Source organism: Columba livia, chromosome 7 (assembly GCF_036013475.1).
Source record: "Columba livia isolate bColLiv1 breed racing homer chromosome 7, bColLiv1.pat.W.v2, whole genome shotgun sequence".
Classification (NCBI taxonomy): domain Eukaryota; kingdom Metazoa; phylum Chordata; class Aves; order Columbiformes; family Columbidae; genus Columba; species Columba livia.
Window position 1 is genome coordinate 4,720,338 of NC_088608.1, and position 23,137 is coordinate 4,743,474.

The 23,137-nt window shown below is 37.9% G+C and overlaps 1 protein-coding gene across 8 annotated transcripts in view; it reads right to left on the reverse strand.

The window, feature by feature from the left end:
* Positions 1-12,176: 12,176 nt before the first annotated feature.
* The window catches only part of KYNU (kynureninase), an 86,417-nt gene continuing 75,456 nt past the window's right edge, over positions 12,177-23,137 (reverse strand). For all 8 annotated transcript variants that reach the window (XM_065070303.1, XM_065070307.1, XM_013369182.3 and 5 more), the window contains 4 exons: positions 18,717-18,769; positions 17,149-17,234; positions 13,947-14,177; positions 12,177-12,691 (listed from right to left, as the gene is read on the reverse strand). In XM_065070303.1, coding sequence (XP_064926375.1) covers positions 12,539-12,691; positions 13,947-14,177; positions 17,149-17,234; positions 18,717-18,769 — 523 coding nt within the window. In that variant the 3' untranslated portion in view covers positions 12,177-12,538. The remainder of the gene's footprint in view (positions 12,692-13,946; positions 14,178-17,148; positions 17,235-18,716; positions 18,770-23,137) is intronic.

The following is a 23,137-nucleotide window of genomic DNA, read 5'->3' on the forward strand; positions in this document are numbered from 1 at the left end:
CTATAAAAGGATGGCAGCTTTGCATACTGCTTAAACTTATGCAGCACAAGCTTCCTGTGTGATCTCTGGAAGGCTGAAAATACTTCAGATGTGAAAAAAAAAAAATAGCAAAATCTAAAAGCTCGCTCAATCTAAGTAAAACTAAACAGGAAACAGAAACTGCACAGATATTACCTGGAGCAGATTGCTGCTCAACAGGTTGGTCTTTGTGTGTTTGCTGTGCAAATTAAAGGTGGAGCATCATCACCAAAGCTCAGATTTCTTGTCCCTATTTCAGTGATTCATGGCGTCATTGCTCATGAGACATGTCATCGAGCTGGTGAGCATCCAGTTTCTCACATCTCGTAACTGAGAGCACAGAACATTAGGGCTAAACCAGAAGTTTTAAAAATCACTATTGACTGAGGATGCTGAATACCAACTACCAACTCAGTTCTAGTAAGTTCAAAAAGTATCATAAATTTCATCAGGTGCTTGAAGGGTGATTCCAGGACTTGTTCTGAACCAGCAGACTCCTGATGGGGAAGAAAACTTGGCTTTTGTTTCTTTTTGCCTAATTCTCTGTTGAGATGACTGACAGGCAGCCCATAGTCTAGGTTGCATAGCAGAAATCCAGTGACAAATCTAATCCAGCAGGTAAATCAAGCCATAATAGACAATACAAGCCTGGAGAGCATGCAGGCACAAGAACAACTTGTGCATGCAATGGCTGGTTCCAGAAGAAAATCATTTTTTACTCATGAAGATGGAAAAAGTTCCAAAGCTTTACAATTAACCAGGAAAAACCCTAGGAAACTATCAGACCACACGACAATGAAGAAAAAATGTATTATTTCCCACATTCTTCACCAGAGAAATGCTATCTTTAGCAGGTGTAGTAGGTTTTAAAATATTTAAATTAAAAAGAACAAAGAATTACGTCTGTATGGACAATAATTCATATTCTTGCTCACAACAATTTTTTACTCAGAGAGATGATGTCCATTCAGTAACCATTATTTTTTTTGTTGTAAGAACTTTGAATGTTTAATCCCAGTAAAAACATTTCTAGGAACACATTCTTACATATATAGAGAGCCATGCATATAGCCAGGCAACAGCTCCAATAATTTATGTTCAAGTTAACAGCAGTGTCCAATACTACCTGATTGGGCAATAAATGCTTATTATGTAGGACTTTGTATGTAAACGTCAATGTAAATATACAGTAACGGTTAAACTCACACAACCCTCTCAACCATAACATGCATTAGAAAGATTCTGGTATCATCTTCCAAAACCTTTTACTCTGAGCTGATTTTTCCCCTAAACAATCCATTTTACTCAACCCAGTCTTAAAAGTGCAAAAGATATTTTTAAAAATATTGTCACAGGTGGTAGAAAATAGATCTTGAAAGATTCTCCAGCAGTGTAACGTTGGCTGTATGGAAGGAACATATGCACTGTGACTTCAGGTCTAAAACCCACTCAAATTTTAGGAGACAAATGGTCTTGCTTTAAAACATCTCTTAATAGCTAAGCTGCTAAGGTTTTGAAAACAGATATACATTACAAAGCAGCAGAGAAGTTTATGACACAAGCCTCTGGACAGCTACTTCCTAATGAAGATCATTCTACATTATAATGAGGTTTTGATTTAGAAATATTAACAACTGTGGAAATAACATATTTCTTCATTTTTACACTATTTTCCAAGCCCACCTAATGTAATTTTTCACTGTTTAAAAATAAATAAATAAATAAATAAATAAATAGCACTGACATTAATGAAAACTATTAGGTAAGAAAGTTCTGTGTAAAACCAAGCTGGTCCTTTCCTCTCTCTTTCCCAGGTGTTTTACAGATTTTGACACTTATTTTAAAGGACAACTATGCCTATGGCTATATTTAATAACACAGCAAAGCAACTCCAACCCATTGTATGTCTATACTGTACTGAAAAAGACAAAAACCCAGCATATGTTAATGCATTATGTAAAGACTTGCCTTGACAGGATTTAGCTACATGCAAGCTTTAAATGCAGTGTAAATGCATTTTCTGGAGCGCTAGGCCTCTAAGCGTTTAAAGTGCTACAACACCAGACTGCCAAAAAGGTGGTTTTACACCACAGAATAACGGACCTTAAGAAGACAAATGACTCATGTATTTTGGGTGACAGTATCTTAATCTATGCACCCGTGATTGAGTCATTGTCACAAAGCGGTGCTGGCAAAATCCTCCACAAAGCCATTCTCTTCTTGGTGTTCACCACTGGCTCCAGGTGTGACCAAAACTCTCCACACCAAGAGCTTGTTGACTGGAGATGTTCCAAAAACTGTCTAACAGTGAAGGAAATACGAAGTCGCCATCCTTGATATAAAACTGATATTCTATGCCAGCCAATGTTGTTTCTACCTCTATTAAAAAGCTTCAACTGCATAGCGAATAACAGTGGGGAAAGTACCAAATTCTGTAAATCACACACTGAGGATGAACGCAGAAGAAAGCCGAGATGTTTGGGTATATTCTCTTCTTTAGCTTCAGCCTTTGAGGAAGAAACAGCTCAAAAAATCTCACATTCACAAAAAGGACAAAACACAAGCATACAGCAACTCACGGCATTCACAAAAATAACGTGGCCCCCATCAAATCTAGCAGAAATAAGAATTGCTGAAGTCATCACTTGTCTCTTGCTAATACGGCTTTTATCCACTGGGTAGATTCTGCTCTCGCTCTGCTCCCTCCCACGCTGCCATCGCAGAGTGAGTCAGAACTGCTTGGGCAGTTATGCCGGAAGAAAGAAGTCAATAAAAAACAAGAGAAAGTCATATGCAGGAAGGAAAACTCCTCTGCAGACAGATATTTGTCATTTCTCATATCCAGAAGCTTTCAGGGAAGACTAATGATGCCTAAAATGGACTAGGAAACAAAAAAAAAAATTAAAAAAAAATTAGTTTATCAAAGACTTGAAGCATTTAGTTGAATTAAGTAATTCAGTATGTCAGGTCCAATTGCTTCCTGTGATTTTATTTGCCCATTTAATACCAGGATGTTTCTAGATTTTGTACATGTGCTCTGTTGCCCTCTACCCCAGCTCCCTCCTGCTGAGAGGTAATTGCTCTTGTACATTATCCTATGATCAGGGAGACGTCAGCAAATCTTACTGGTTATTGGTGAGCAGGGGTATCCAGATTTGGAGGAGGAAAAATAAATAGTTGCACTGGTGGTGCATTTCTAAGAGCCCCCAGGTTGAGTATTAGGTATGTTGACTGTTTGCACTTCTTGGAAGACTTCTTCACAGCAGCCACCTAGAGAAAATAAGGTCTTTACTCAGGCCACTCCAACACATCTTCACAAACAGATTTAATTTCAGCTTGTGTCAAGCAGGTGAAAATAGAAAACTGGTAGCTTTAATTCTATAGCTTTTGAGATTGCTCCAGTTTTTCAGTTCCTTCTGATCTCTATAGACCGTGGTCTCTGAAGTCATACACTTCCTTTTCCCTTGTTTCTCAAGACCACTCTGTCCTTCCCTTTCCTCAGGTTCACGCTTGTACTCTTGCTGTTATGAGCCCCATTTCATTCTACGTCTGCCAGATTTAACAGGGACTCTCCTAAAGCAGGTGCACAGCACTGTCATATTCCAATGCCATAGTTACCCATGTAGGTTATCACAGAACAATCACCTTCACACTGCAATAGCAGGTGCCTCGTGCCATGTTTTACATCATCTTCACGCTTGACTGATGTGGGGGTGTGTTTAGCAAAATGCTCATTTCTTATCAGCCAGAATTACACCTTCTGAGCAGTGAAAAGCATCCATTCAGATCTGCTATTTCTATTAGTCCAGATAAGTTCTACAATAGGAGAAAGTGTAGCATTAGCAGTTCAAAAGGCACGTGGTATTTGGGGTTAAGGGAATGTTTTTAGGAGTATTTTGGATTTAGGAAAGAGGGAGAGAGGTAGTTAATGATATTAGTCGTAGCACTGCGGGTAGCAGCCCCCACTCCTTGGTCATGTACATGGACAGGAGCATCAACAGAACCACATCTCTGCTACAGCCTCTGTACATTTATAAATACTCAATTAATTATAGTCCCTTTAGTCCACACCCTCACCTGTGTTATCAGTTCACCTTTATTTCAAGCTTCAGTTATCACCACCCTGCTAATTCTTCTGAACAAAAAAATGATGAACATTAGGCCTGTTGGGAAAAACATATTCTCCATGAGACATTTTTATCCTGGTTTATTCTTTTCTTGGATGAGGCTCTGCAAAACCAACTTGCACTTATTAGTCATTTATTCACAGAGCCAAGAGGGTGGGTTGTTTTATAACCTTTAATGGCAATAGTGTGATGGAGGTACCAGCCCTTCTCCCCTCATGCACAAGCTTGCAAATCTAAAATAGGACCTTAATGAAAAAAATTTAAAGATTATAACTCTTCAGTGTATGTCATTAAGATATGCTGAATACAAAGCAGATGTTGCTAACAGATTTGGCATACAACAGGGGTAATGTAATTTTACACAAATAATTATGTTCACTATATTAAATTAATAGATCAAAAATAGTGAGAGATGTTTTTAAGACCATCTTACCCATAGATCCATTTATCCTTATATTCTAAGGTTTTGAGTTTTTTCTTGATTTGTTTGTTTTGTTGTGTTGGTTGTTTGTATGTCTCCTCAATATTTTGTGCAGAGAAGACAAACGCTCAGATCTCTAGGAGCACAAACCACTACATTCACGGCTGTTGAGCCTCTTCCAGTATAAGCATCTGAAGGAAAGATATTTAAGGGAAATAGAAAATGACATAATTTTTTTTTCCTGATCTTTTGAAGAGTCAGGGTTTTTTTCTCCATCCTACAGGAACAGATTCTGGACTAATTGTTCCTACTAAAGGCTTTAAAGTCTAAAATTCATCAAACATCTTGTCCTCAGAGACAATGTCATCCAAGTTCAAAGGATCTACAGCCTCACAAAACTGATGTCTTATTTCAGAGCTAATGCCTTTGTTTTCATTGAATGTTTGATTTCATCAAATTAAACCACTTCTTACACTTTCTATCCATGTGAAAAAAACAGAAGACAGAAGCAAACCTCTTGATGCTCTGAAGAAGAGCACACATATACACCCATGTAGACATACATATACATATATAATATACATTGAAGTGGTATGTTTTTCTGTCTAATCTTTTTCCAAGATAGATTTATTGTAGATTATGGGTTATTTTCAGATGTTTTTGAAGAGCCTTTGAATTGAAAATAGTAGTCTTTCAGGGCATTTGTTTTAATGAACATCAGTATAATTAAGAACATGCTTTTCATAACTAAATGTAAAAGGGATTTTTTTTTCAAGTAAAGTCTGGGTCTGATTACTGATGGAGGAATTTCAAGATTTTTTTTTGCTAAGCATTTCAATATTCATTCAGAAAAATGTCAAGATAACAGACTTTAGCATGTAATTTTGGTGATTCATACTTTTTCTGGTATTTTATCACTTCAATTTTAATATCTAGTTGAAGTAAAAAAGTTTGAATAAAATAAGAATTCTACTGAAAATGAAGCAGTCATATGCTACATCCATACTTCCACAGAATTTAGGATCTTCCAAAAATTGACTCATAGCATTATCTTTCATCCACATCTGATACAGAGCAATAGTCTTTGATTTACTAGTTAAATATGAGAAGTTGAGAGTAATTTCTTTCCAAAATTCAGTGTACTTGCCACTCCTGCTTTGGCTGACAATGAGTTTACCTCATCTAACTCAAGTTCATTGCAAAACAGATGAAACTTTGATGCTATAAAGAGGTTTATAAATTCATTAGATTAATCTGCCACTGAACTATATTCAAGCTAGAAGCCATAAATAATGGTAACGAATGGGATTTTCACATCAATTTAAGAGTCAAGTTCCACTACTTTTTAGTATGCCACTGTACATGATATATGCTGTTATCTTAATAAGCCATTTTTGCACAAGTGTATATTAAACAGGACATGAACTAGGAAAGCAGGAAGCATAATCAACCATTAGATTCTAGAAACCAAGTGTGAAATCTCAACACACACTTTACCAAGACTTCGTAATCAGTAAATCTGAGATACCTGACACCAGGATGGTGAACCATAGAAATCAAGTTGTGTCTTGAGGTTCTTTGCTGGGCTGGGAGGAGGTCAAGCATCCCAAAGGTGGCTGCACCACCAGTGAAGGGAAGTGGGTTTCAGTAGGGCTTCCCACAACCCCTGCACTGAGCAGATTTATGCTAAATTCAGCAGGGAAAAATGTCTCAATGTTTTTGCCAGTTCCTACTGGACTCAATGGCTCTGGCACTCTTGGCAGCACACCTGGTTGAAGCTCATACGTTACCTGCCTGTCCTCGCTCACCACAGCTCTATGAAATGCTAAGACATTAAAACTGCTTCTATGTCCTATCTGAAGGATTAATATTTCTAAACATTTTCTTCCACCTCCCAGGTGGAAATTCATTTGAAACACTCACAGAATCACAGAACGTTAGGGATTGGAAGGGACCTCAAAAGCTCATCCAGTCCAATCCCCCTGCTGGAGCAGGAACACCCAGATGAGGTTACACAGGAAGGTGTCCAGGCGGGTTTGAATGTCTGCAGAGAAGGAGACTCCACAACCTCCCTGGGCAGCCTGGGCCAGGCTCTGCCACCCTCACTGAGAAGATATTTCTTCTCAAATTTAAGTGGAACCTTTTGTGTTCCAGTTTGAACCCATTGCCCCTTATCCTATCATTGGTCATAACTGAGAAGAGCCTGGCTTCATCCTCCTGACACTCACCCTTTACATATTTATAAACATGAATGAGGTCACCCCTCAGTCTCCTCTTCTCCAAACTAAAGAGCCCCAGCTCCCTCAGCTTTTCCTCCACTCCCTTCAGCATCTTTGTTGCCCTGCACTGGACTCTCTCCAGCAGTTCCCTGTCCTTCTGGAACTGAGGGGCTCAGAACTGGTGTGGTCTCCAGGTATGGTCTCACCAGGGCAGAGTAGAGGGGAAGGAAAACCTCTCTTGACCTACTAACCACCCAAAAGCGGCACAGTATCAGCATACATGAAGTACATCAGACACACCTCTCTGCTAAAACAGAAAACATATTACAGACCCCTTTCTGTTGAGATTCATAAATGACATTTTAACAGCTCCCCAATTCTTAGTACTTTGTACTCAATTATCACCATGAACTTTGCAGATGTTCACTCCCAGTTACACTTAAAATGACCACCTCACATCATGGTATCTACCAAGTAGTAAACCAAGCCACCAGGAAAATTTACCAAGGAGCAAAGTTGCAAGTTGGACCCATGAGGCTTAATTCGTACTCAATTACCACAAACACATGGTAACATCCACCTCACTAAAGGCAATCTCCCCAGTAGCAGGGAACTTGCTCTGTGCTGCAACAGGTGATACCATGAGCTGCACTCCAGTTTGGGGGCTTATCTACACAATCTATACTCCACCACACGGATGACATCCCAGAAGGCATCATTCCTTTCAAGCCGCAGTGGTATCTCACGCTGAGATGCTGTCTTTCATTCAGAACGGGCTTTGTTACCAATAAAAACCTGGAAAAGTTTTCATACATATTTTGATATTTATACCTGGTGCTGTGATGACAAGTTTGCCATCTGGTTTTATTTCAAATGAAGGGTTTTCAGTGCTGCTTGCCCTCCCCCCCCTGCCATGCTTATTTCAGAAGCCTGGATAAATCTTGTCCCACATGGGAGTCATTCTGAACGTATTAAATAATGATTTTTCTATGTCTCTCCCACTTTGATGTAGCCTCCTAGGAGAAAGAGCTATCTTGGATATACCACTTGGTCATGTTTTAACAATTTGACGATCTCTTCAAAATCCTTCAATAAAATGTAAGTTTAAAAAAAAAAAGAACTGCATTTAGCTCAGTTGCTAAGAGGCCCTGTCTTCTGCAACTTTTTGAACATACGCTTTAAATTCACAATTCGTTTCTTACTTTTAAAAGCTATTTTTTATCATTTGATTAATTGCTTAAAACTGTACATAAAGATAAAGGGAACTTTGAAATTCATACCTTGGAGTATTAACATGTACTCAGGACTAGATGTAAATGTCAGAGAGAAAAAAGATCTAATGAACTCTTTATTGGTGAAATACAGTATTGCAGCTGCCTAGAATTTTAAACGGTTTTGTAACCAGCTCCAAAGTAAAATAACTACAGAAGTTTACTTACAGCATGGACTCTCATTCAGCATTTCTGATGTCTTCTTCCATGGTAGATGGAAGCCATTTGTTTTTCTAGAAGTTGCAGCTACTTCATTTTGTTGAAGTTTGGTGGATCCTTTTAACATCAGTAAAATGTCAGGGGGGGTGAAGTGTAACCGCAGAAGCATTTTTCTGTCTAGAAAATTACATGACCATAAGTTTTCCTTTTCCCTGATGTCTTCTCTGCCATAATAATGGCTTCAGGATTTAAATCCTTTGCTGCTATTGTGACTTCAAAGCCTTTAAACTGCAATTGAACGAAGTAGTTCATCTGTCATTATTCAAATATGAAGCAATTATGATGAAATAAAGATAGAATTCCATTGAGAAATACCCCAATCAATTCTCACTTATATTTAACTAAAAAAATAAAATGGTGCTTAGAAGAGTAAGTTTAGGTAATAAAAACTTGGAATATAAAAAGTATGAATTACTGATCTGTAACTTATTCATTTCTGAATAAGCCTTCTAAATATATTTCATAAATATTGACAAAAGTTTAAACTTACAATGCAAAACTATCTCTCAGCCTGTCGTAAAGAGTGACTTGCATTTCAGAAACGTATTTTCATCAGTTTGGGTGCCCAGAGGTTCAGATGGGAACCTGCTGAGATTTTTAAGGGTCTCTAAGCAGGTCAGCTCCCTCAGAAATATATTAGATCATGACGTGTTCATCTTATCTGGTATTTAGAAGTGAATGTATGAAATAACACACCTACCTCGGCCACATCTTCATTAGATTGCTGCCAATGCTTTGATGTCTACACATCCTGTAAGGCCCCTCTGGGGATTTAGCTCTAGATGCTTATTTCTGAACACAACCAAGACCCATCCCTACACCAGGGTTAAAATTCCACCTGGAATTCCCACCTGTACCCACTTTATTCGGGAACCTGACCACAACATAATGTGGCATTGCTTAAAAAGTTAATTATTTTCTTATCTTCCATGCTCTTTTTTTCTAGAACTGAACGTGCTACAGGGCTAGATTAGGTTGTGTCGTTTTCTTGCTTTCTTTCTCTTTTCATCTCTTTTTTCTTAATCTACTAATGTATAATATTCTGCTGATAAAACAAGAGCAAGGTGGATTCTGCAGTAGTCAAACCAAGGGCTCCCAAAGTTTTGTATCTTGAGTTCTTCAAATGAGTCATGTCCTTCCCATTCGCAATCAGGCAACCAGCAAAGATGAGAAAATAACTATAAGTCATACCTTTCTTTTTCTTTTTCCACTCAGAGTGTACTATTTTTTTGGAAAAGATAAGCATCCTTTTATGCTTATGGAAGGAGACTTCACCTGCTCTCCAGACTTTCCATGACAAAACAGAATAAAAAATGCACCAATAGGTCCTATAGTGTTTTTTCCTCATGTTTCCAACAGTTGCAGTGAGTTTAAGAGACCTGAACAGTCTTAAATAGCCTTGCGCTGAGCAAGATCACATACAATCAAGGATCTACATATTCATATTTATAGCCCTTCATTTTATAGGCATTTTATTACTCTACCTGGGTATCAATTTTCTGTCATCTACAGACACTCATGTCTTGCAGTTTAATTTGAAAAATGTAATTTCTTCAGACAATACAAGAACTAAATGTTATCACAATTAGAAAGCAGTAGTACTTAATACAGAATTTTAAATCAGAGATGTAACTAGCAAGAAGCATTCGGGGTATATACAATTAATTATTTCACACATAATTATTCCTGATATTACTCTAACTGTGATAATTTAGAGCATTTGAAAAAGCAGACTGTAATATTATCTTTTATTTTTTTCACAGAAGCTCTTTCACTTGATATTCTCTCCCTAAATAATATGTAAAATACTGACACCTAATGTTAACTTTCAGTATTATTCATTTTGCCAAACTTACTACAAATAGGGAAAGAGCATGAAAAACTGGTGCTTATGCTTGACTGTTTTTCAGTAAAATGCAATATAGTCTTCCCTCACTTTTTAGAAATAGTTTTCTGACTTTTATATATATTTCTATAAGAGCAAGGAGCTTTCATGTTTATCTTAACCCCTTATAGGTTATAGGTAGAGAGTAACACAGAAAAGTTGAAATAAGTGAAGTCTGACACACTGAATTTAATCAAATCCATCATATGGAACACAAATGCTTATTTATAATCTAAACACTTGTACCTGTAGCCTGAAGTGTTGCTGAATGACAAAATACTATTAAACGTGTATTAATAATATTTTGAAACCTGGACTGTATAGATTCAGTATCTACTTTACCTCCCCTATTTGGCTCACTTTCCCCAATCAGAGACACAAGTAATTGTTTTCACAATTTCTGAATTTAATGCAGATGCCAAACTGCGACCCCAAAATTCACCATTTACCTTCCTGTAACTTCCAAGAAAGCTAATCCAAACCAAGTGTCCAGGAGCTATTTAATAAAAGATTTTGATGTTTTTACTATTCCTGGGTTTGTCACATAACCAAGGTTCAGCTGATATCAAAATAAGGTATATTATAATATAAATCCAGATACTACACTAGGCTATAATAAGCTTGCCTAACTTTATAGGCAAGACATAAGTGACTGTTAGCCAGAGCTGTACAGCAGCGCAAGTGCTTCAAAGGCACTGGCAGTGAATTAAAATCCTTTTCAGTTTTATATTCAGTGCTTTTTTCATCAACAGTCACTTTATAGAGAACAGTTCTTTTCTAAGACGGTGTCACTCGACAGATGAAAGTAGCTGCGCTGCAGACACAAGTATGAAAACAAAACCACAGCCCCCGAAATACAGATAGCTGCTCTGCAATACAATGATACAGACTCAGCTGAATTAAAGAGCAATGATACTAACATAATCAAAACCTCTTGAGCAAGCCAGAGCTTTCCAGCTGCTTAAGACTCCTGTGCTACTGTTTATGACCATATTCTAGTATAAGAAGTTGTTCTTTCTCTTCGCAGTTGTTAAAAATGCCAACAAATGCTTTATTGGTGGTTCTTCCAGCTTTCCCCTACACATTACAACCAAAGAAATAGGTATTTCTGCAGAAGGCATTTTAAAACCACCTATTTTGTGAGAATTTTAGGGCACAAGTAAAAACTGCAAAGGCGCTTGGGTTTCCCTGTGCAGCAGAAGATGCTCAGAGAGTGTGAAAATTTCAACCAGCAAAAAATGCCCTTGAGCCAAAATGGAGTAGTCCTCACTTCTTCCCCCAAATCCTTTCCGACCCTTGAAGTGGAATAAAAAGAAGTACTACCAGAAGTAATTTCGTAAGTGTTTCATACAAAAAAATCAGACACGTTGAGTATCATCAGAGATAAAGTTTCAGTTGGTTATTGAAAAAAGGTGCCACTGAATAGCTACAGCCTTCAGATCTTAGTTGCCATTTATGCCAAGGTGTTATTTATGTCTTAAAATAACTCCAAGTAAAGTACTGGTTAAATATAAGCAGTTTTTCTTCATTACTCTTAGCTGTCCTGGGCAAATCTCTGTAAAAATTTGGACCACACTAAGTTAACAATGAGATATTTTGCTGCTGCTTAAACAGTTCAGAGTTCATTTTGCCTAATCCAAAGCAAGTCTTGTTAAAACGGCAGTAAGTGCTCATACAGCCCTTCACATTGGCTTACACAAAATTAATTGTTCTCAGCTTTCTCAAGCATATTATCTTCAAGATGACTACCTAGAAATATAAAAAGTATATGTTTTGTTTTAGCCAATTCTATCACACCAAGGAAGGTAACTGCAAAGTAAATTCATTCTTCAATTAAATCATTAATTAAAGCAGAATTTCAAAACGTTGGGCCCTTTGAAGAAATCAGTATGCAGCAGATAACAGTTTTTAAAGAACTAATTGTTCAACTTCTACTTTTCAAGTATACCATGTACTTTAAATAGAATTGATAAATTAAAAATGTAAATTCAACTGTATCTTTTAACTGTTGGTGACTTGTCTATTTTCCACTTTTATTATGCATCATTTTTATAATAAAGAAGGGATATTTTTTTCATTCCTGTTCTAGTTGACAGCAATTCTTCCATGCTTCTGAAAGCTAATGCAATAAAACTACATAAAATGTTTAAGAAAAGCCCCATTAAAATATACAAAGCATACTAATTCATGAAGTCAAAGTCAAAGCAGAGTGAAAATATGAGCTTTAATAAAACTATGTCTGTTGTAAATAACTATTCAAGCACAGTCATTTTTTTGCAAATTGCATGGGATATAGCTCAGTCTACTTGAAGCAAAGAATCGCTCGGCAGGATAAATGTATCTTAGTCAGGAATAGATTAAAAGATACAGCTGAGCCATCAATAAGAAGCAGATAGCGCAGTATTGTTTGCTGTTTGTTTTGAAGATGTAATTGCAGATCCCAGGATTTCAATAAATCTGTGCACATCACGGAAAGAATTGTAGAGAGGAACTGGGGCAACACGAAGAGCATTTGGTTCTCGCATGTCACACTGCAAAACAGAAAAGGGAACGCTTAGTGAATTCAGGTCACTTCATATTTATCTGTCAGGCTATATTTTTAAATTAATGTCATCCTTGTCTTCAAGGAAGAATGACCAGACCAACAAGGAGACACATGTAAAAACTTTGAGAGCCCCAATAAACCAGTGTGAGGAGCATTATTGCGAGGAACATAGCAAGAAGAGTAGTGTGTTGCCTAGAAAAGGATGCAAGCCTCGGGATGGGCAGGACTCTAGCAGCGCCACTGAGGGCCTCCAAACCAGCTACATATCCCCATAATTTACCTCAGTGACTCTAGCAACCTATAGTTGAAAAGACACATAGGTGACAAAAAAGCCCACCACAAAACAGAATCGTGGCAGTATGAAAGAGTCTCCTGTACTACAGGTACAGGTAACATCATAAGGCTTGCAGTACTTTTCTTCCTCTCCCTTGTGAATTTGAACTTTTTGCTGCATAGAATAATCTCTCATATTTGAAGCATATTACTGCATCGGGAAGACAAGCCAACAGTGTAAGGCCCCGTGCCCCCCTTAAAAGCAGCAGTTCCTGGAATTCCCTGGCAGCACCAAAACAGCAGCATATTTAGCCTAGAAGGGTTGCCCTTTGGGGACACAAACCACCAGCAGAAATAAAACTCATCTATCATTTATATGGCATTACGCTATCAAACTCACCTCCCAGAACTTCTAAATCACCTAATGTATAGCCTTAATTTCAGCTTTTATTCTTTTTGAGCCACGTTCACTGGTAACCACATCATTACACGGCACTGCCATTCAGTGCTGTCTTTTTGTGAGGGCTAAAACATATATCTAAGGAAATGACAGCATTTAATTCCTCACAAAGAGCAAGAGCTTGGCCATTTGCAGGTCAAGAAAGGGACTGGTGGAGGTTCAGGTTTCCTATTGTTCCTGTTCAGACCATCATCTTCAAAACCCTAATGCCTCCCACTATAATGCAGCTCTAATCTCAGTGGGGACTCCTGGGTGCTACTCTCAGAACTGCTGGAAATAAATCAATCAGAAAGGACAATATGCAGACGTACAATTAATTTATAAAATAACTCTACTTATTTGATTATTGCACAAGTAAAGATGGAAGATGCTATGTAAACAATTTTCACCATTCTCAGTCTTTTTTGGCCCTATGTGCCACTATACTTGAATAAATGCAGAATCATTACTCTGTTATGGTATAGGCTTGCTAAACAGTGCATAAGATGATGAAGTTTGATTTACTCACAGCTACCCCTCTCTTCTCCAGCTCTTCAAACACAAATTTGATCGGAAGGGAAAAAGACAGTGTGAGTTGGCATCCTCTCTCCTCAATCTGAGACGGCGTGATTATTTTTACAAAGGGCTTCTCTGGATTTGTTTTGTCCTCACTGAAGTAATGTTTTATCAGGTATTCCAAGTAACCAGTGAGTAGAATAGATTTCCTCCTCAATGCTTTCATTGTCGTTTGACCAAAAACCTATAATGATTTTAAATCATTAGAAAGATAATGCATTACTACAGAAAATTAAAAGGAAGTAAAGACAACCAAAAGGGTAGCAGATTGCTCTACACATTATGGGTAGAATCAATTAGTAATATTAGACAGTCATTGAAAACACAGGTTAATGTTATTACTTCAGATAATGAAAGACATTTCTGTCTACTCTTAGGAAGTTTTACACACATCCATGCCTGCGTAAATGAACTTGTGCACAAAAACAGTTTGCTAAGAGAGCATTAATTTGCATATCTGAAAAAGGATCCATAAATACTCTATATAGGCAACAGGGCTGCATAAAACTCAAAATCCCATACATTTTTTTTCCTGGTATGTATATCAAGTAAGAAAAAACAAAGGTCAAGACTGAAACATCATGCCCAATCTACAAATTCTTGTATTTGAAAACACACAATTTATACTAACGTATTGACTTTACTGCTTCAAGTCCTGTACAGGCTCTGCCCCCGCATGAAGAAAAGATATTCCCTTGATTCTGGTTTAATAGATCTATGCTCTTACACAGCTACCAGGATTAATAAGCTGCAGAAACTCAAAACACAATGAGATGTGCAAAAGTGATTGTTTAAAAATTGCAGCACTACTTTGCCGCACAAAGAAGAACAAACAACGTGGCAGAATAGTTTGGGAGCAGGGAGACAAGACAGCTTCTGCTTGTGCTCCGGAAAGGCTCAGTTACAAGGAATCATGGAAAATGTGACCCTAGAAACAACTTACCCCTGCCTTCCTCAAACCCTCCCTTTTCTTCTTCTCATGTAAGTAGCTCCAGGGAAAAATGACAAGATATAGACATGCAAGTACCCAATATAGTCACTTCAAATCACATTCTGGCACATAAACGCAATATTGCTGCTCATGGATGATTATGCCTCCACAGACTGCAACTGCAAAACCAGAGGCAAGGTGGAGGTCCTGTATGAAAACTCATGATCTTTGCTCTCAAGAAATCACTGCTCCACACTGAAGGAGTAACACTTAATAACCTGGAAGAGTGTATAAAGAAGAAACAGAAATCCTACTCAAAATACAACAGTCTTGTTTCCAGCAACACCTGGAAATCACTCTTTTGTAGAACATCCCAAGTATTGCTCCATGTTGATATCACAACCACGAGATGCTGCACAAGCCTGAAAGCCTCTATGTTGTTTTTTTTCCCATGAAACAAAACACGGCTGCTGTAGGACACACCTTGCACAGAGACAGTGCAGTCACAGAAATGAATGTGACAGGGGCCAGAGCCACCAGCACTCAGTATTTGCACAGGGCAACAAAAATCTGGAGAGGCTTCCCTCACCACACAAGCGGGCAGAGCATGCACGCGACTATTTAGAACATGACTGAAGGTGAAATGGAGACCCACCTCCTGTTCCTCTGGGCTTTGCAGCAGCGTGAGGGATGGGTCTCCTCAGGCTGCAGGCAAAAATCTGTTTGCTCAGGCTTTGCGCAAGGAATATTTGGCCTCCTGGGTGAAATTTTTGGAAAAGATCTCTTAAATGTGGCTGTAGAGTGCTCTCCTTTTTTCCATAAAAGGGAGCAGCTACTGCCATAACAGCCACTTTAAGCATTATTGAGGAATAACGTGCATTAACACTTGCAGTTTTCATTGTTTCCATTGGAAACACTGCCTTCTGCTTAATGTGTCCCAGTGAAGGTGGCATGCAATTTCACTAGCCATCTCTTGCCAGACATGAAAACTATTCCGTTTCCCACTGTATTAGAGCAATTAGCACTGGGAAATCCTGGCTGTGCCAAAAGGTAATGCAGGCGCAGAAAGGGGAGGCGATGGAAACTGCTCAGCCCTCATTGTTCGAGGCTCCCTGCAGCGGGCTAAATGACATGAGCCCACACAAACCGGAGCACTGACAATCTGGGTCATAGCAGAATAGCTTTCAGCTTATCTCGAAGGTCACATAAAGTTTAAAAAAATATATTGGATGTTTAAGGGCTAACAAAATAAATTGTCAGGCGGAACAAGAAGCATTGCTGTGCCCTTTGCAGTCCTCCAGCGTTACATGTAAGCTGCAGAGAGCACAAATGGCAATTTTCTGACTTTGTTTGCTTAACATACTGTTTTTTCAGTAAATATAGAGGGACTTACAGTGTATGGACATCGCTCTTTGTTCCAGCATCAGCTTTGCTGTTACGCTAACATTAATGGAACACTAGCAGAAATAAATTTCTCCCATTTATGCTAATGGCAAAACCTTGCTAACAGCTTAGGAAAAAAAGTAATATGTGCATATGTAGCACAAAGTAGGGAAATCTATGTAAAATGACCCTTTTCAGCTGCAAAGACCTAGAGTCTTGCATTTGAGGAGTGAACCATCCGCAAGAGAAATGGAGCTGTGTCTTTATATGAAAAGCAGTGCGATAAAAGGTGTTTGGAGAACAGCTGCGCTCCTTCAGACAGGGCTGAACTACTTCAGACAGGGCTAAAATGTGCTCTCCAAGGCTGACCAGAGGTCTTTCAGCACATGGGTCACCCCTTCCTAGCCAGGAAGGGATGAGCTGTGTGTGGCAGGATGGCCCTTTCCACAGCAGTTCCTATAGGGATGGGGCTCTGCTCCTTTGCCTACCAAAAAACTAATGAAGAGATAAAACAAAACCCAGTCCAGAGCCATACCGCACCCACAAATTCCCTTATAAGAAAGGGACAAATACAACACTAGTAGTCAGGCTCAGAGGTGCAAGCCTCATGTATATTGAGTCCAACAGCAAAGTTTGTGAGAATGGTGAAGGGAGGAGTATATTTATTAAAAGCTTTGGTCTCTCAGGGCTGTAAGGTTATTTCAGTTTTCATTCTTCCTCCCCTCCTTCACTTTTTAACTATTCTGCATTTTTTTTAAGGGAGACAGCAATAATACACACAACATTCATTCAAACATTTTTATACTCTTAAATTCAGGCTCAAAGTAAAGCAATTACTTACCTCTAAACTAGCTTGCAGAGCACAGACCAGTAAAATCGGAGGATTCGATAACCGAAATCCATTAATTCCTTTACTTAGTTGTAATTCTGGAAAATGAATGTTATATTAGTGTTTTTGATTTCTTCCTTTTAATGGATCAGACCTTATCTTGAAGTCCATCCTCACGCAATAAAATATTTCACTAATGTGGCCTGTAGGAATCAGTCATTAAAAAGCAATAGTAATCTACTCACAGCTGATACTTTTAACTTCGAGAGAAGCCCAATTTTATCCGGCAGAAGACCTCATTAGCAGCTTCATGGGAACTAGAGAAGTGCAATTAATTTGCTTAAATGGCGTGTGTTAAAACCACCTTTACACTTGAATCCCTTTTAACACTGACACAAACCAGAAGAAATTCCAAGTCAGCAGAGGAACTGTCGTGCGGAGCCGCGACGCTGCCATGAGCAGGGAATCATGTTCCTTAACTTTATTAAACTGACGAGACACGTGGGAGGCTGCATATGCAGCTAAGTGTAGCTTCAGGCCACGCAGAGAAGTTGCATAGACTTTAGGCTGTGAAATTTCGCAAAAATCTATTTAATAAATCTATAAAGCCTCGCTGTACGTTCCGTGTCATCATTTATATTTCATGCTCCAGCACCAGAGCAAGAGGATGCTGCGGAGGAAAATGCTTTTCACGCACAGACTGGCTAATTTCGTAACGATTGTTGCCCAACTTCTCCCTTATCAACTGCTCATGGAAATGAATAAACCACATTTTTCTTCTCCTAGCAGGATTTCAAGGCAATTTGTGTCTCCTTCTGGTTTGCCATAGTGCGATTCTTACATTTGATTGGAAAACAAAGAGCAGACTGAGGTTATTAGAGAGGCATTCTCCAGCCAAAGTCACATAGGTATGGGCTACCACAGAAAGTTAAAAATACATTAAAAACAAAACAAAAAGCTTCTTTCACCTCCTGATCCCTCAAAATACTCTCTCTGCCATACTTTAAAATGGAGCTGAACAGTTTAGCCGTCAGATTTGGGAAGGAGACCTCATTTAATATTGGGACAATGAATATTTAGCTATTTCAGAGCAGGTTTGGTTTTCTCTTATAACCTGTCCTTTACTAGTGCAAGGGATTTGGAAAGGCTGAAACATTAGTGGCATTTCATGACTTATGTCAGGTTGCTGTACCTTCATTTATATAATTTTTCATTAATTCCAAGGAAACTAATCCTAAAGTAAGATTTCACCCAAATGAATGATAGCAGATCCTCGCTCCTCAGAGACTTATGAGTCTAATTCACTGAGATACTTTGAAAGTTTCATCCATATTCTACATCGGCACTTTGAAGGTATTTCAGCAAAGCAGAGTCAGACTCATATGCCCAGAGACCAAATTTATTCACACATTTATTTTGACTCCACTACCTTACATATTTGCTCTGAGTTTAGCTTAATACCTTTAACATAAGTGAGGAAATGCAAAGTTCTATCTTTTGTACTCAAACTACTGTAAAAGTGAAAGTAGTTATATATAAGTAAATCAAATAGGGTAACATTGAAAGTGTAAAATACGTACTGTTGTCCATGAGGAATCGTGTTTTGAATTCATGACCCCACCAGCCAATTAGCCTGAGATTTTGTAAAGAAAGTAAATTAACAGCAATCTTGGAATAATATCTTTTAATTTAGATTTGAGAGCTAAGAAATATATAAGATTAAGAAGTATATACATTTCTAATAACACTGTTTTTCCGAGAACGACATAAAAATGCAATAAATTCTATAAATAGCTAGCACTAAAAACTTATTATTACTAGAGAATTTCTTTTTAACTATTAATGATAAAATGTACCACATTTTTCCATCAACTAATGATTTCTAACAATACCTATACTGTCTGAATTCATTTCATAAAACAAAAAATAGAATAGAAATACTTCCACTGTTTTTTTCCAAGGCATTAAATTCTACCCCCTCTAAACTTAGTTTAATGAATATTGAAAGCTAAAAGATGTTATAAAATCTGACTTGGTTCCACCAAGCAAAGGAGTGGTGAAGGAAGGATTTCCTTTTCCTTACTGTGAGAAAGCATTGTGAATATGGAGTAAACTTTTCTTCTCCTAAATTGAGCTTATTATTAAAATAAACTTCCTTTAAATTAAAAACTAAACCAGTTTAATTAAAAACAAACAAACAAACAAAAAAAACAGCTTTTTTAGATCTAAACTTATCTAAAAACTTATCTAAGGCTTTAAATTAGGATTATATTACATCATTAACATTTTCATATTTGCTGAAAAAGTATGGTCAAAGACATAGCTATAAAGGGTTTTCCACAGGAGCTGGATGCACTGGATCACCTATCGTCCAAAGCACTGCACATAAAGTCAGTATTAAAAAATCCAGGAACCTCTCCCCATCTCCCTTGGGTTCTGTACTTCTTAGCTCAGTACATGGTAGTATCGGTGACTTGTTAAAGACTTGTTCTGTTGATACTATTACACCATGGTGTAAAATACAGTACTTCATATTCCTGTGAAACAACATAGATTTTATGTTTACTTCTGTGAAAGGCTCTGAGCTGCATCCAAACACAGTGTATACGGAAAAAGCATGTTTTTTTCTTTATTGCTGTGTGATGTTTTTATTATTCTAAGACCTATGAAAATCAACAGTGCAATATATATGCATTTCAAATGAGATATTACATTGCTAAAATGAATATACCTCAAATAAAGTATAATGCATATTCTGGCCAAGTGACTCCATTACTGATGCTTTGAACCATAAAAGATATTCCAGTTATTTAATATCAACTATATAACATATATAGAATGTTTTTACTATAAACCCTGAATATTGTATGTTACTACTACAAACTTCTAATGTCAGTGGCGAGCACACAATCCATGAATTCCGAAAGTTTCAAACAGAAAAAGATTCCACAGAAAACATAACATTTGTATGATTATAGCAAGGAAAAAAATAATACTATGTTTTATTTAGATCACAACTTAAAGCCAAAGGCAAAATAAACAACAACCAGAATATTACCCAGGAAGAGCCTGATGAAAGTTACTCTGGTTGAATTTTGGATGCTCAAACCTTGCTAACTCTGAAGCTGGCTGAAAACCAGGCCTCTGCTGCAGCGCCATGTTTGCAACTTGGAAACTGAAATTTCGGAACTTTTCCAAAATGACAGAATGAAGGATTTTTTTTAAAAAAGACACTTTCAGCTATCTTTCCCTTCCCTACTATAACTTTGACAATTTGCTTTTTCCTTTTTTTATTTTTTGGCTGTTCTAGAACTTCAGAAGTGTCACTACAGGATGTGCACTTTGAGGCATCTCTGGTCTTACACTTCCATTGATCTAATGGTCCATATGGATGTCATATTATTTGACATTTAAGTTGACAGGCTTCAAAGTGTGGAAATTCAAAAAAAAAAAATCTTTACAAATTAGCAATTTGCTGTTTACAATTTTCTGTGAAAATTTTGAAGTGAGGGTTGCCACTGCTATGCCAAATTTCAACCTGTTATGATGGGAAATAGCTACGGTGTTAAACCTCAAACATAAGGCTTTATAAATGCTCACTAAAAATAATAGGCAATAAAACTGCACATTAAGATATCACAGTAAAATTTCTTATTAAAGAGTTGTTACTCTGCATGCAAAATGAGTGTTTTGAAATGCAGTCACCATTTTGACTGTTCCTGCTTCAAAAACTAAGTCACCAAGATCTAAATTGATTTTGAATTCCAAACCATAATCTTTGCAAAATGCAGAACAGGGAAGGCTCTGAAAAGCCTTATATGATGTGCTTGTGTTTAAAAACACCTCAAACTTGTTAGTAACTGGACCCTGGATTTACATCCTTCTCAGTGCAAACAAAATCCATTTTGTGAAGTGTGTTAAAAAAATCTGTCTTGGGAGAAAAGGATCTAATTTCACAAGTCCCACCATAAATCTTTCAGAACAATGTTTTGCTGGTGGCTGTCCTTTACACATCAATGTATCCAACCTGAGCAATGCTCTTGTTTCCACACAGCACTAACCGAGCTGGTTACCCCAGGGATGGCCAGTTAGCAATGTGTGCCCAGATGGCATCATAGAATCATTTTGGTGGGAAGAGACCCTTGTGATCATCAAGTCCAACTGTTAACCCAACACTGGCATTAAACCATGTCCCTCAGAACTTCATCTCCACGTCTGTTAAACCCCTCCAGGGATGGTGACTCCACCATTGCCCTGGGCAGCCTGTTCCAATACCCGACAGCCCCTTCCAGGAAGAAATTGTTCTCAATATCCAATCTGAACCTTCCCTGGTGCAACTTAAGGCCATTTCTTCTCATTCTTTCACTTGTTTCTTGGGAGAAGACAACAACACCCTCCATGATACAACCTCCTTTCAGGCAGTTGCAGAGACTGATAAGTCTCCCCTCAGCTCCTGTTCTTCAGGCTGAACCCTCCCAGGTCCCTCAGCTGCTCCCACCACACTTGTGCTCCAGACGCCTCACCAGCTCCATTCCCTCCTCTGAACTCGCTCCAGCACATCAAGGTCTTTCTTGTTGTGAGAGGCCCAGAACTGACCCCAGGATTCAAGGTGTTGCCGGTCCCAGAGACCAGCAGCCTCCCAGAGCTGCTCAGCAGAGATGCTCTTGGACCATCTCTATAGCCAACATCTCTCCATAAAGCAGCAAAATCAAACACAAAACTCATTGCCATGATGCCAAAAAGGGAGAGTAAATTAGTGCCGAATCAGCTATGTGTTTGTTTTTTTTTTTTTCTGAGAGATGCTCATGTTCTTACAAACCCACTTCTATAAGAATTTTTAAAATAGATAATGAATTGTTCTACTTCATACGTCAAATAAAACACGTGTCCTTGTGGTTTGATAACACCAAGACTTTCCCAGGGAATTCTGCAGCTTTACAGTCTATGCATAGAAGTAATTTTTAAACACATCACACAAAATTTAAAGCAAACTGTTATCAGCTCAGTTTCATGGAACAAGTAGGCATATAATGAAATATTCCTGAAAGGTTTCCAAATTCCTTATTTTTACCTGAAAAAGTTATCTTATTTTACAAATCAATAAACAGAGATTCACTGGGTTAGAAAGCAGCTCCATAAAGACAGTCTCCTCTCATTTAGTCATACTCTCTTTAAGTGCATTTACACCAGGGAACGATCCCTTCAATAAGTATTTTTACTTAGCTAATTTTCCACCTTCATATCTGCCTGCACTAGACTGAAGCGCTGATTGTTCATAACCTGAGTCATCTCATTTGTAGTTACATTAACAATGCAAGAGTGTGGGATATAATGATCATGATGTATGCACAGTGTAAACATCAAAGAAGAGTCAGTAAAAGAACAGAGGAAAAAATAAAATAGAAAAAATATAAATCCTTTGACCTTTGCTTCGAAGTTACAGATGATCATGCTACTCATTTATAATTTACAGCCTGAAGCAACATGGGTCTCTTTTTCCCTTCTCGGCAAGAAAATAAGAACTAAAAAAAAAGAACTCTTGAACAGTGACACAGAAAACATGGAAATACTATTAATGTGGCCCAATTTTTACAATCCAAGGCAATGCCCTGGAAATATCCTGTCAACATATTGTGCGAGAAATCCTTTTACGTCTGTGAGAAAGCGTGTTGAAAAGCTACAATAAGAACGGAGTACGAAATCAGTAATACTTCATATTACACTTGCCAGCTTCACTGGGCATGGAGCGGTTTGTCTTCTCTCGGTTATCAGGTCCCAATGTTATCTAGAAATTTCATGTTAATTACTTAGATTGTACCTATGTTAGGTACATATACCAGCAAAGTATGCTATGTTTACAAAACCATAGATTAAGCTAAATCATAAACAGTCAGTTTTGGGTCAGACTGTGCCTGCAAAGCAGCTGATGTAGCTGCTGGGTGGCAGCTAAGATCTTAATTCACACTTCACTTTATTTTTGCAAAAACTACGAGATGTTGGC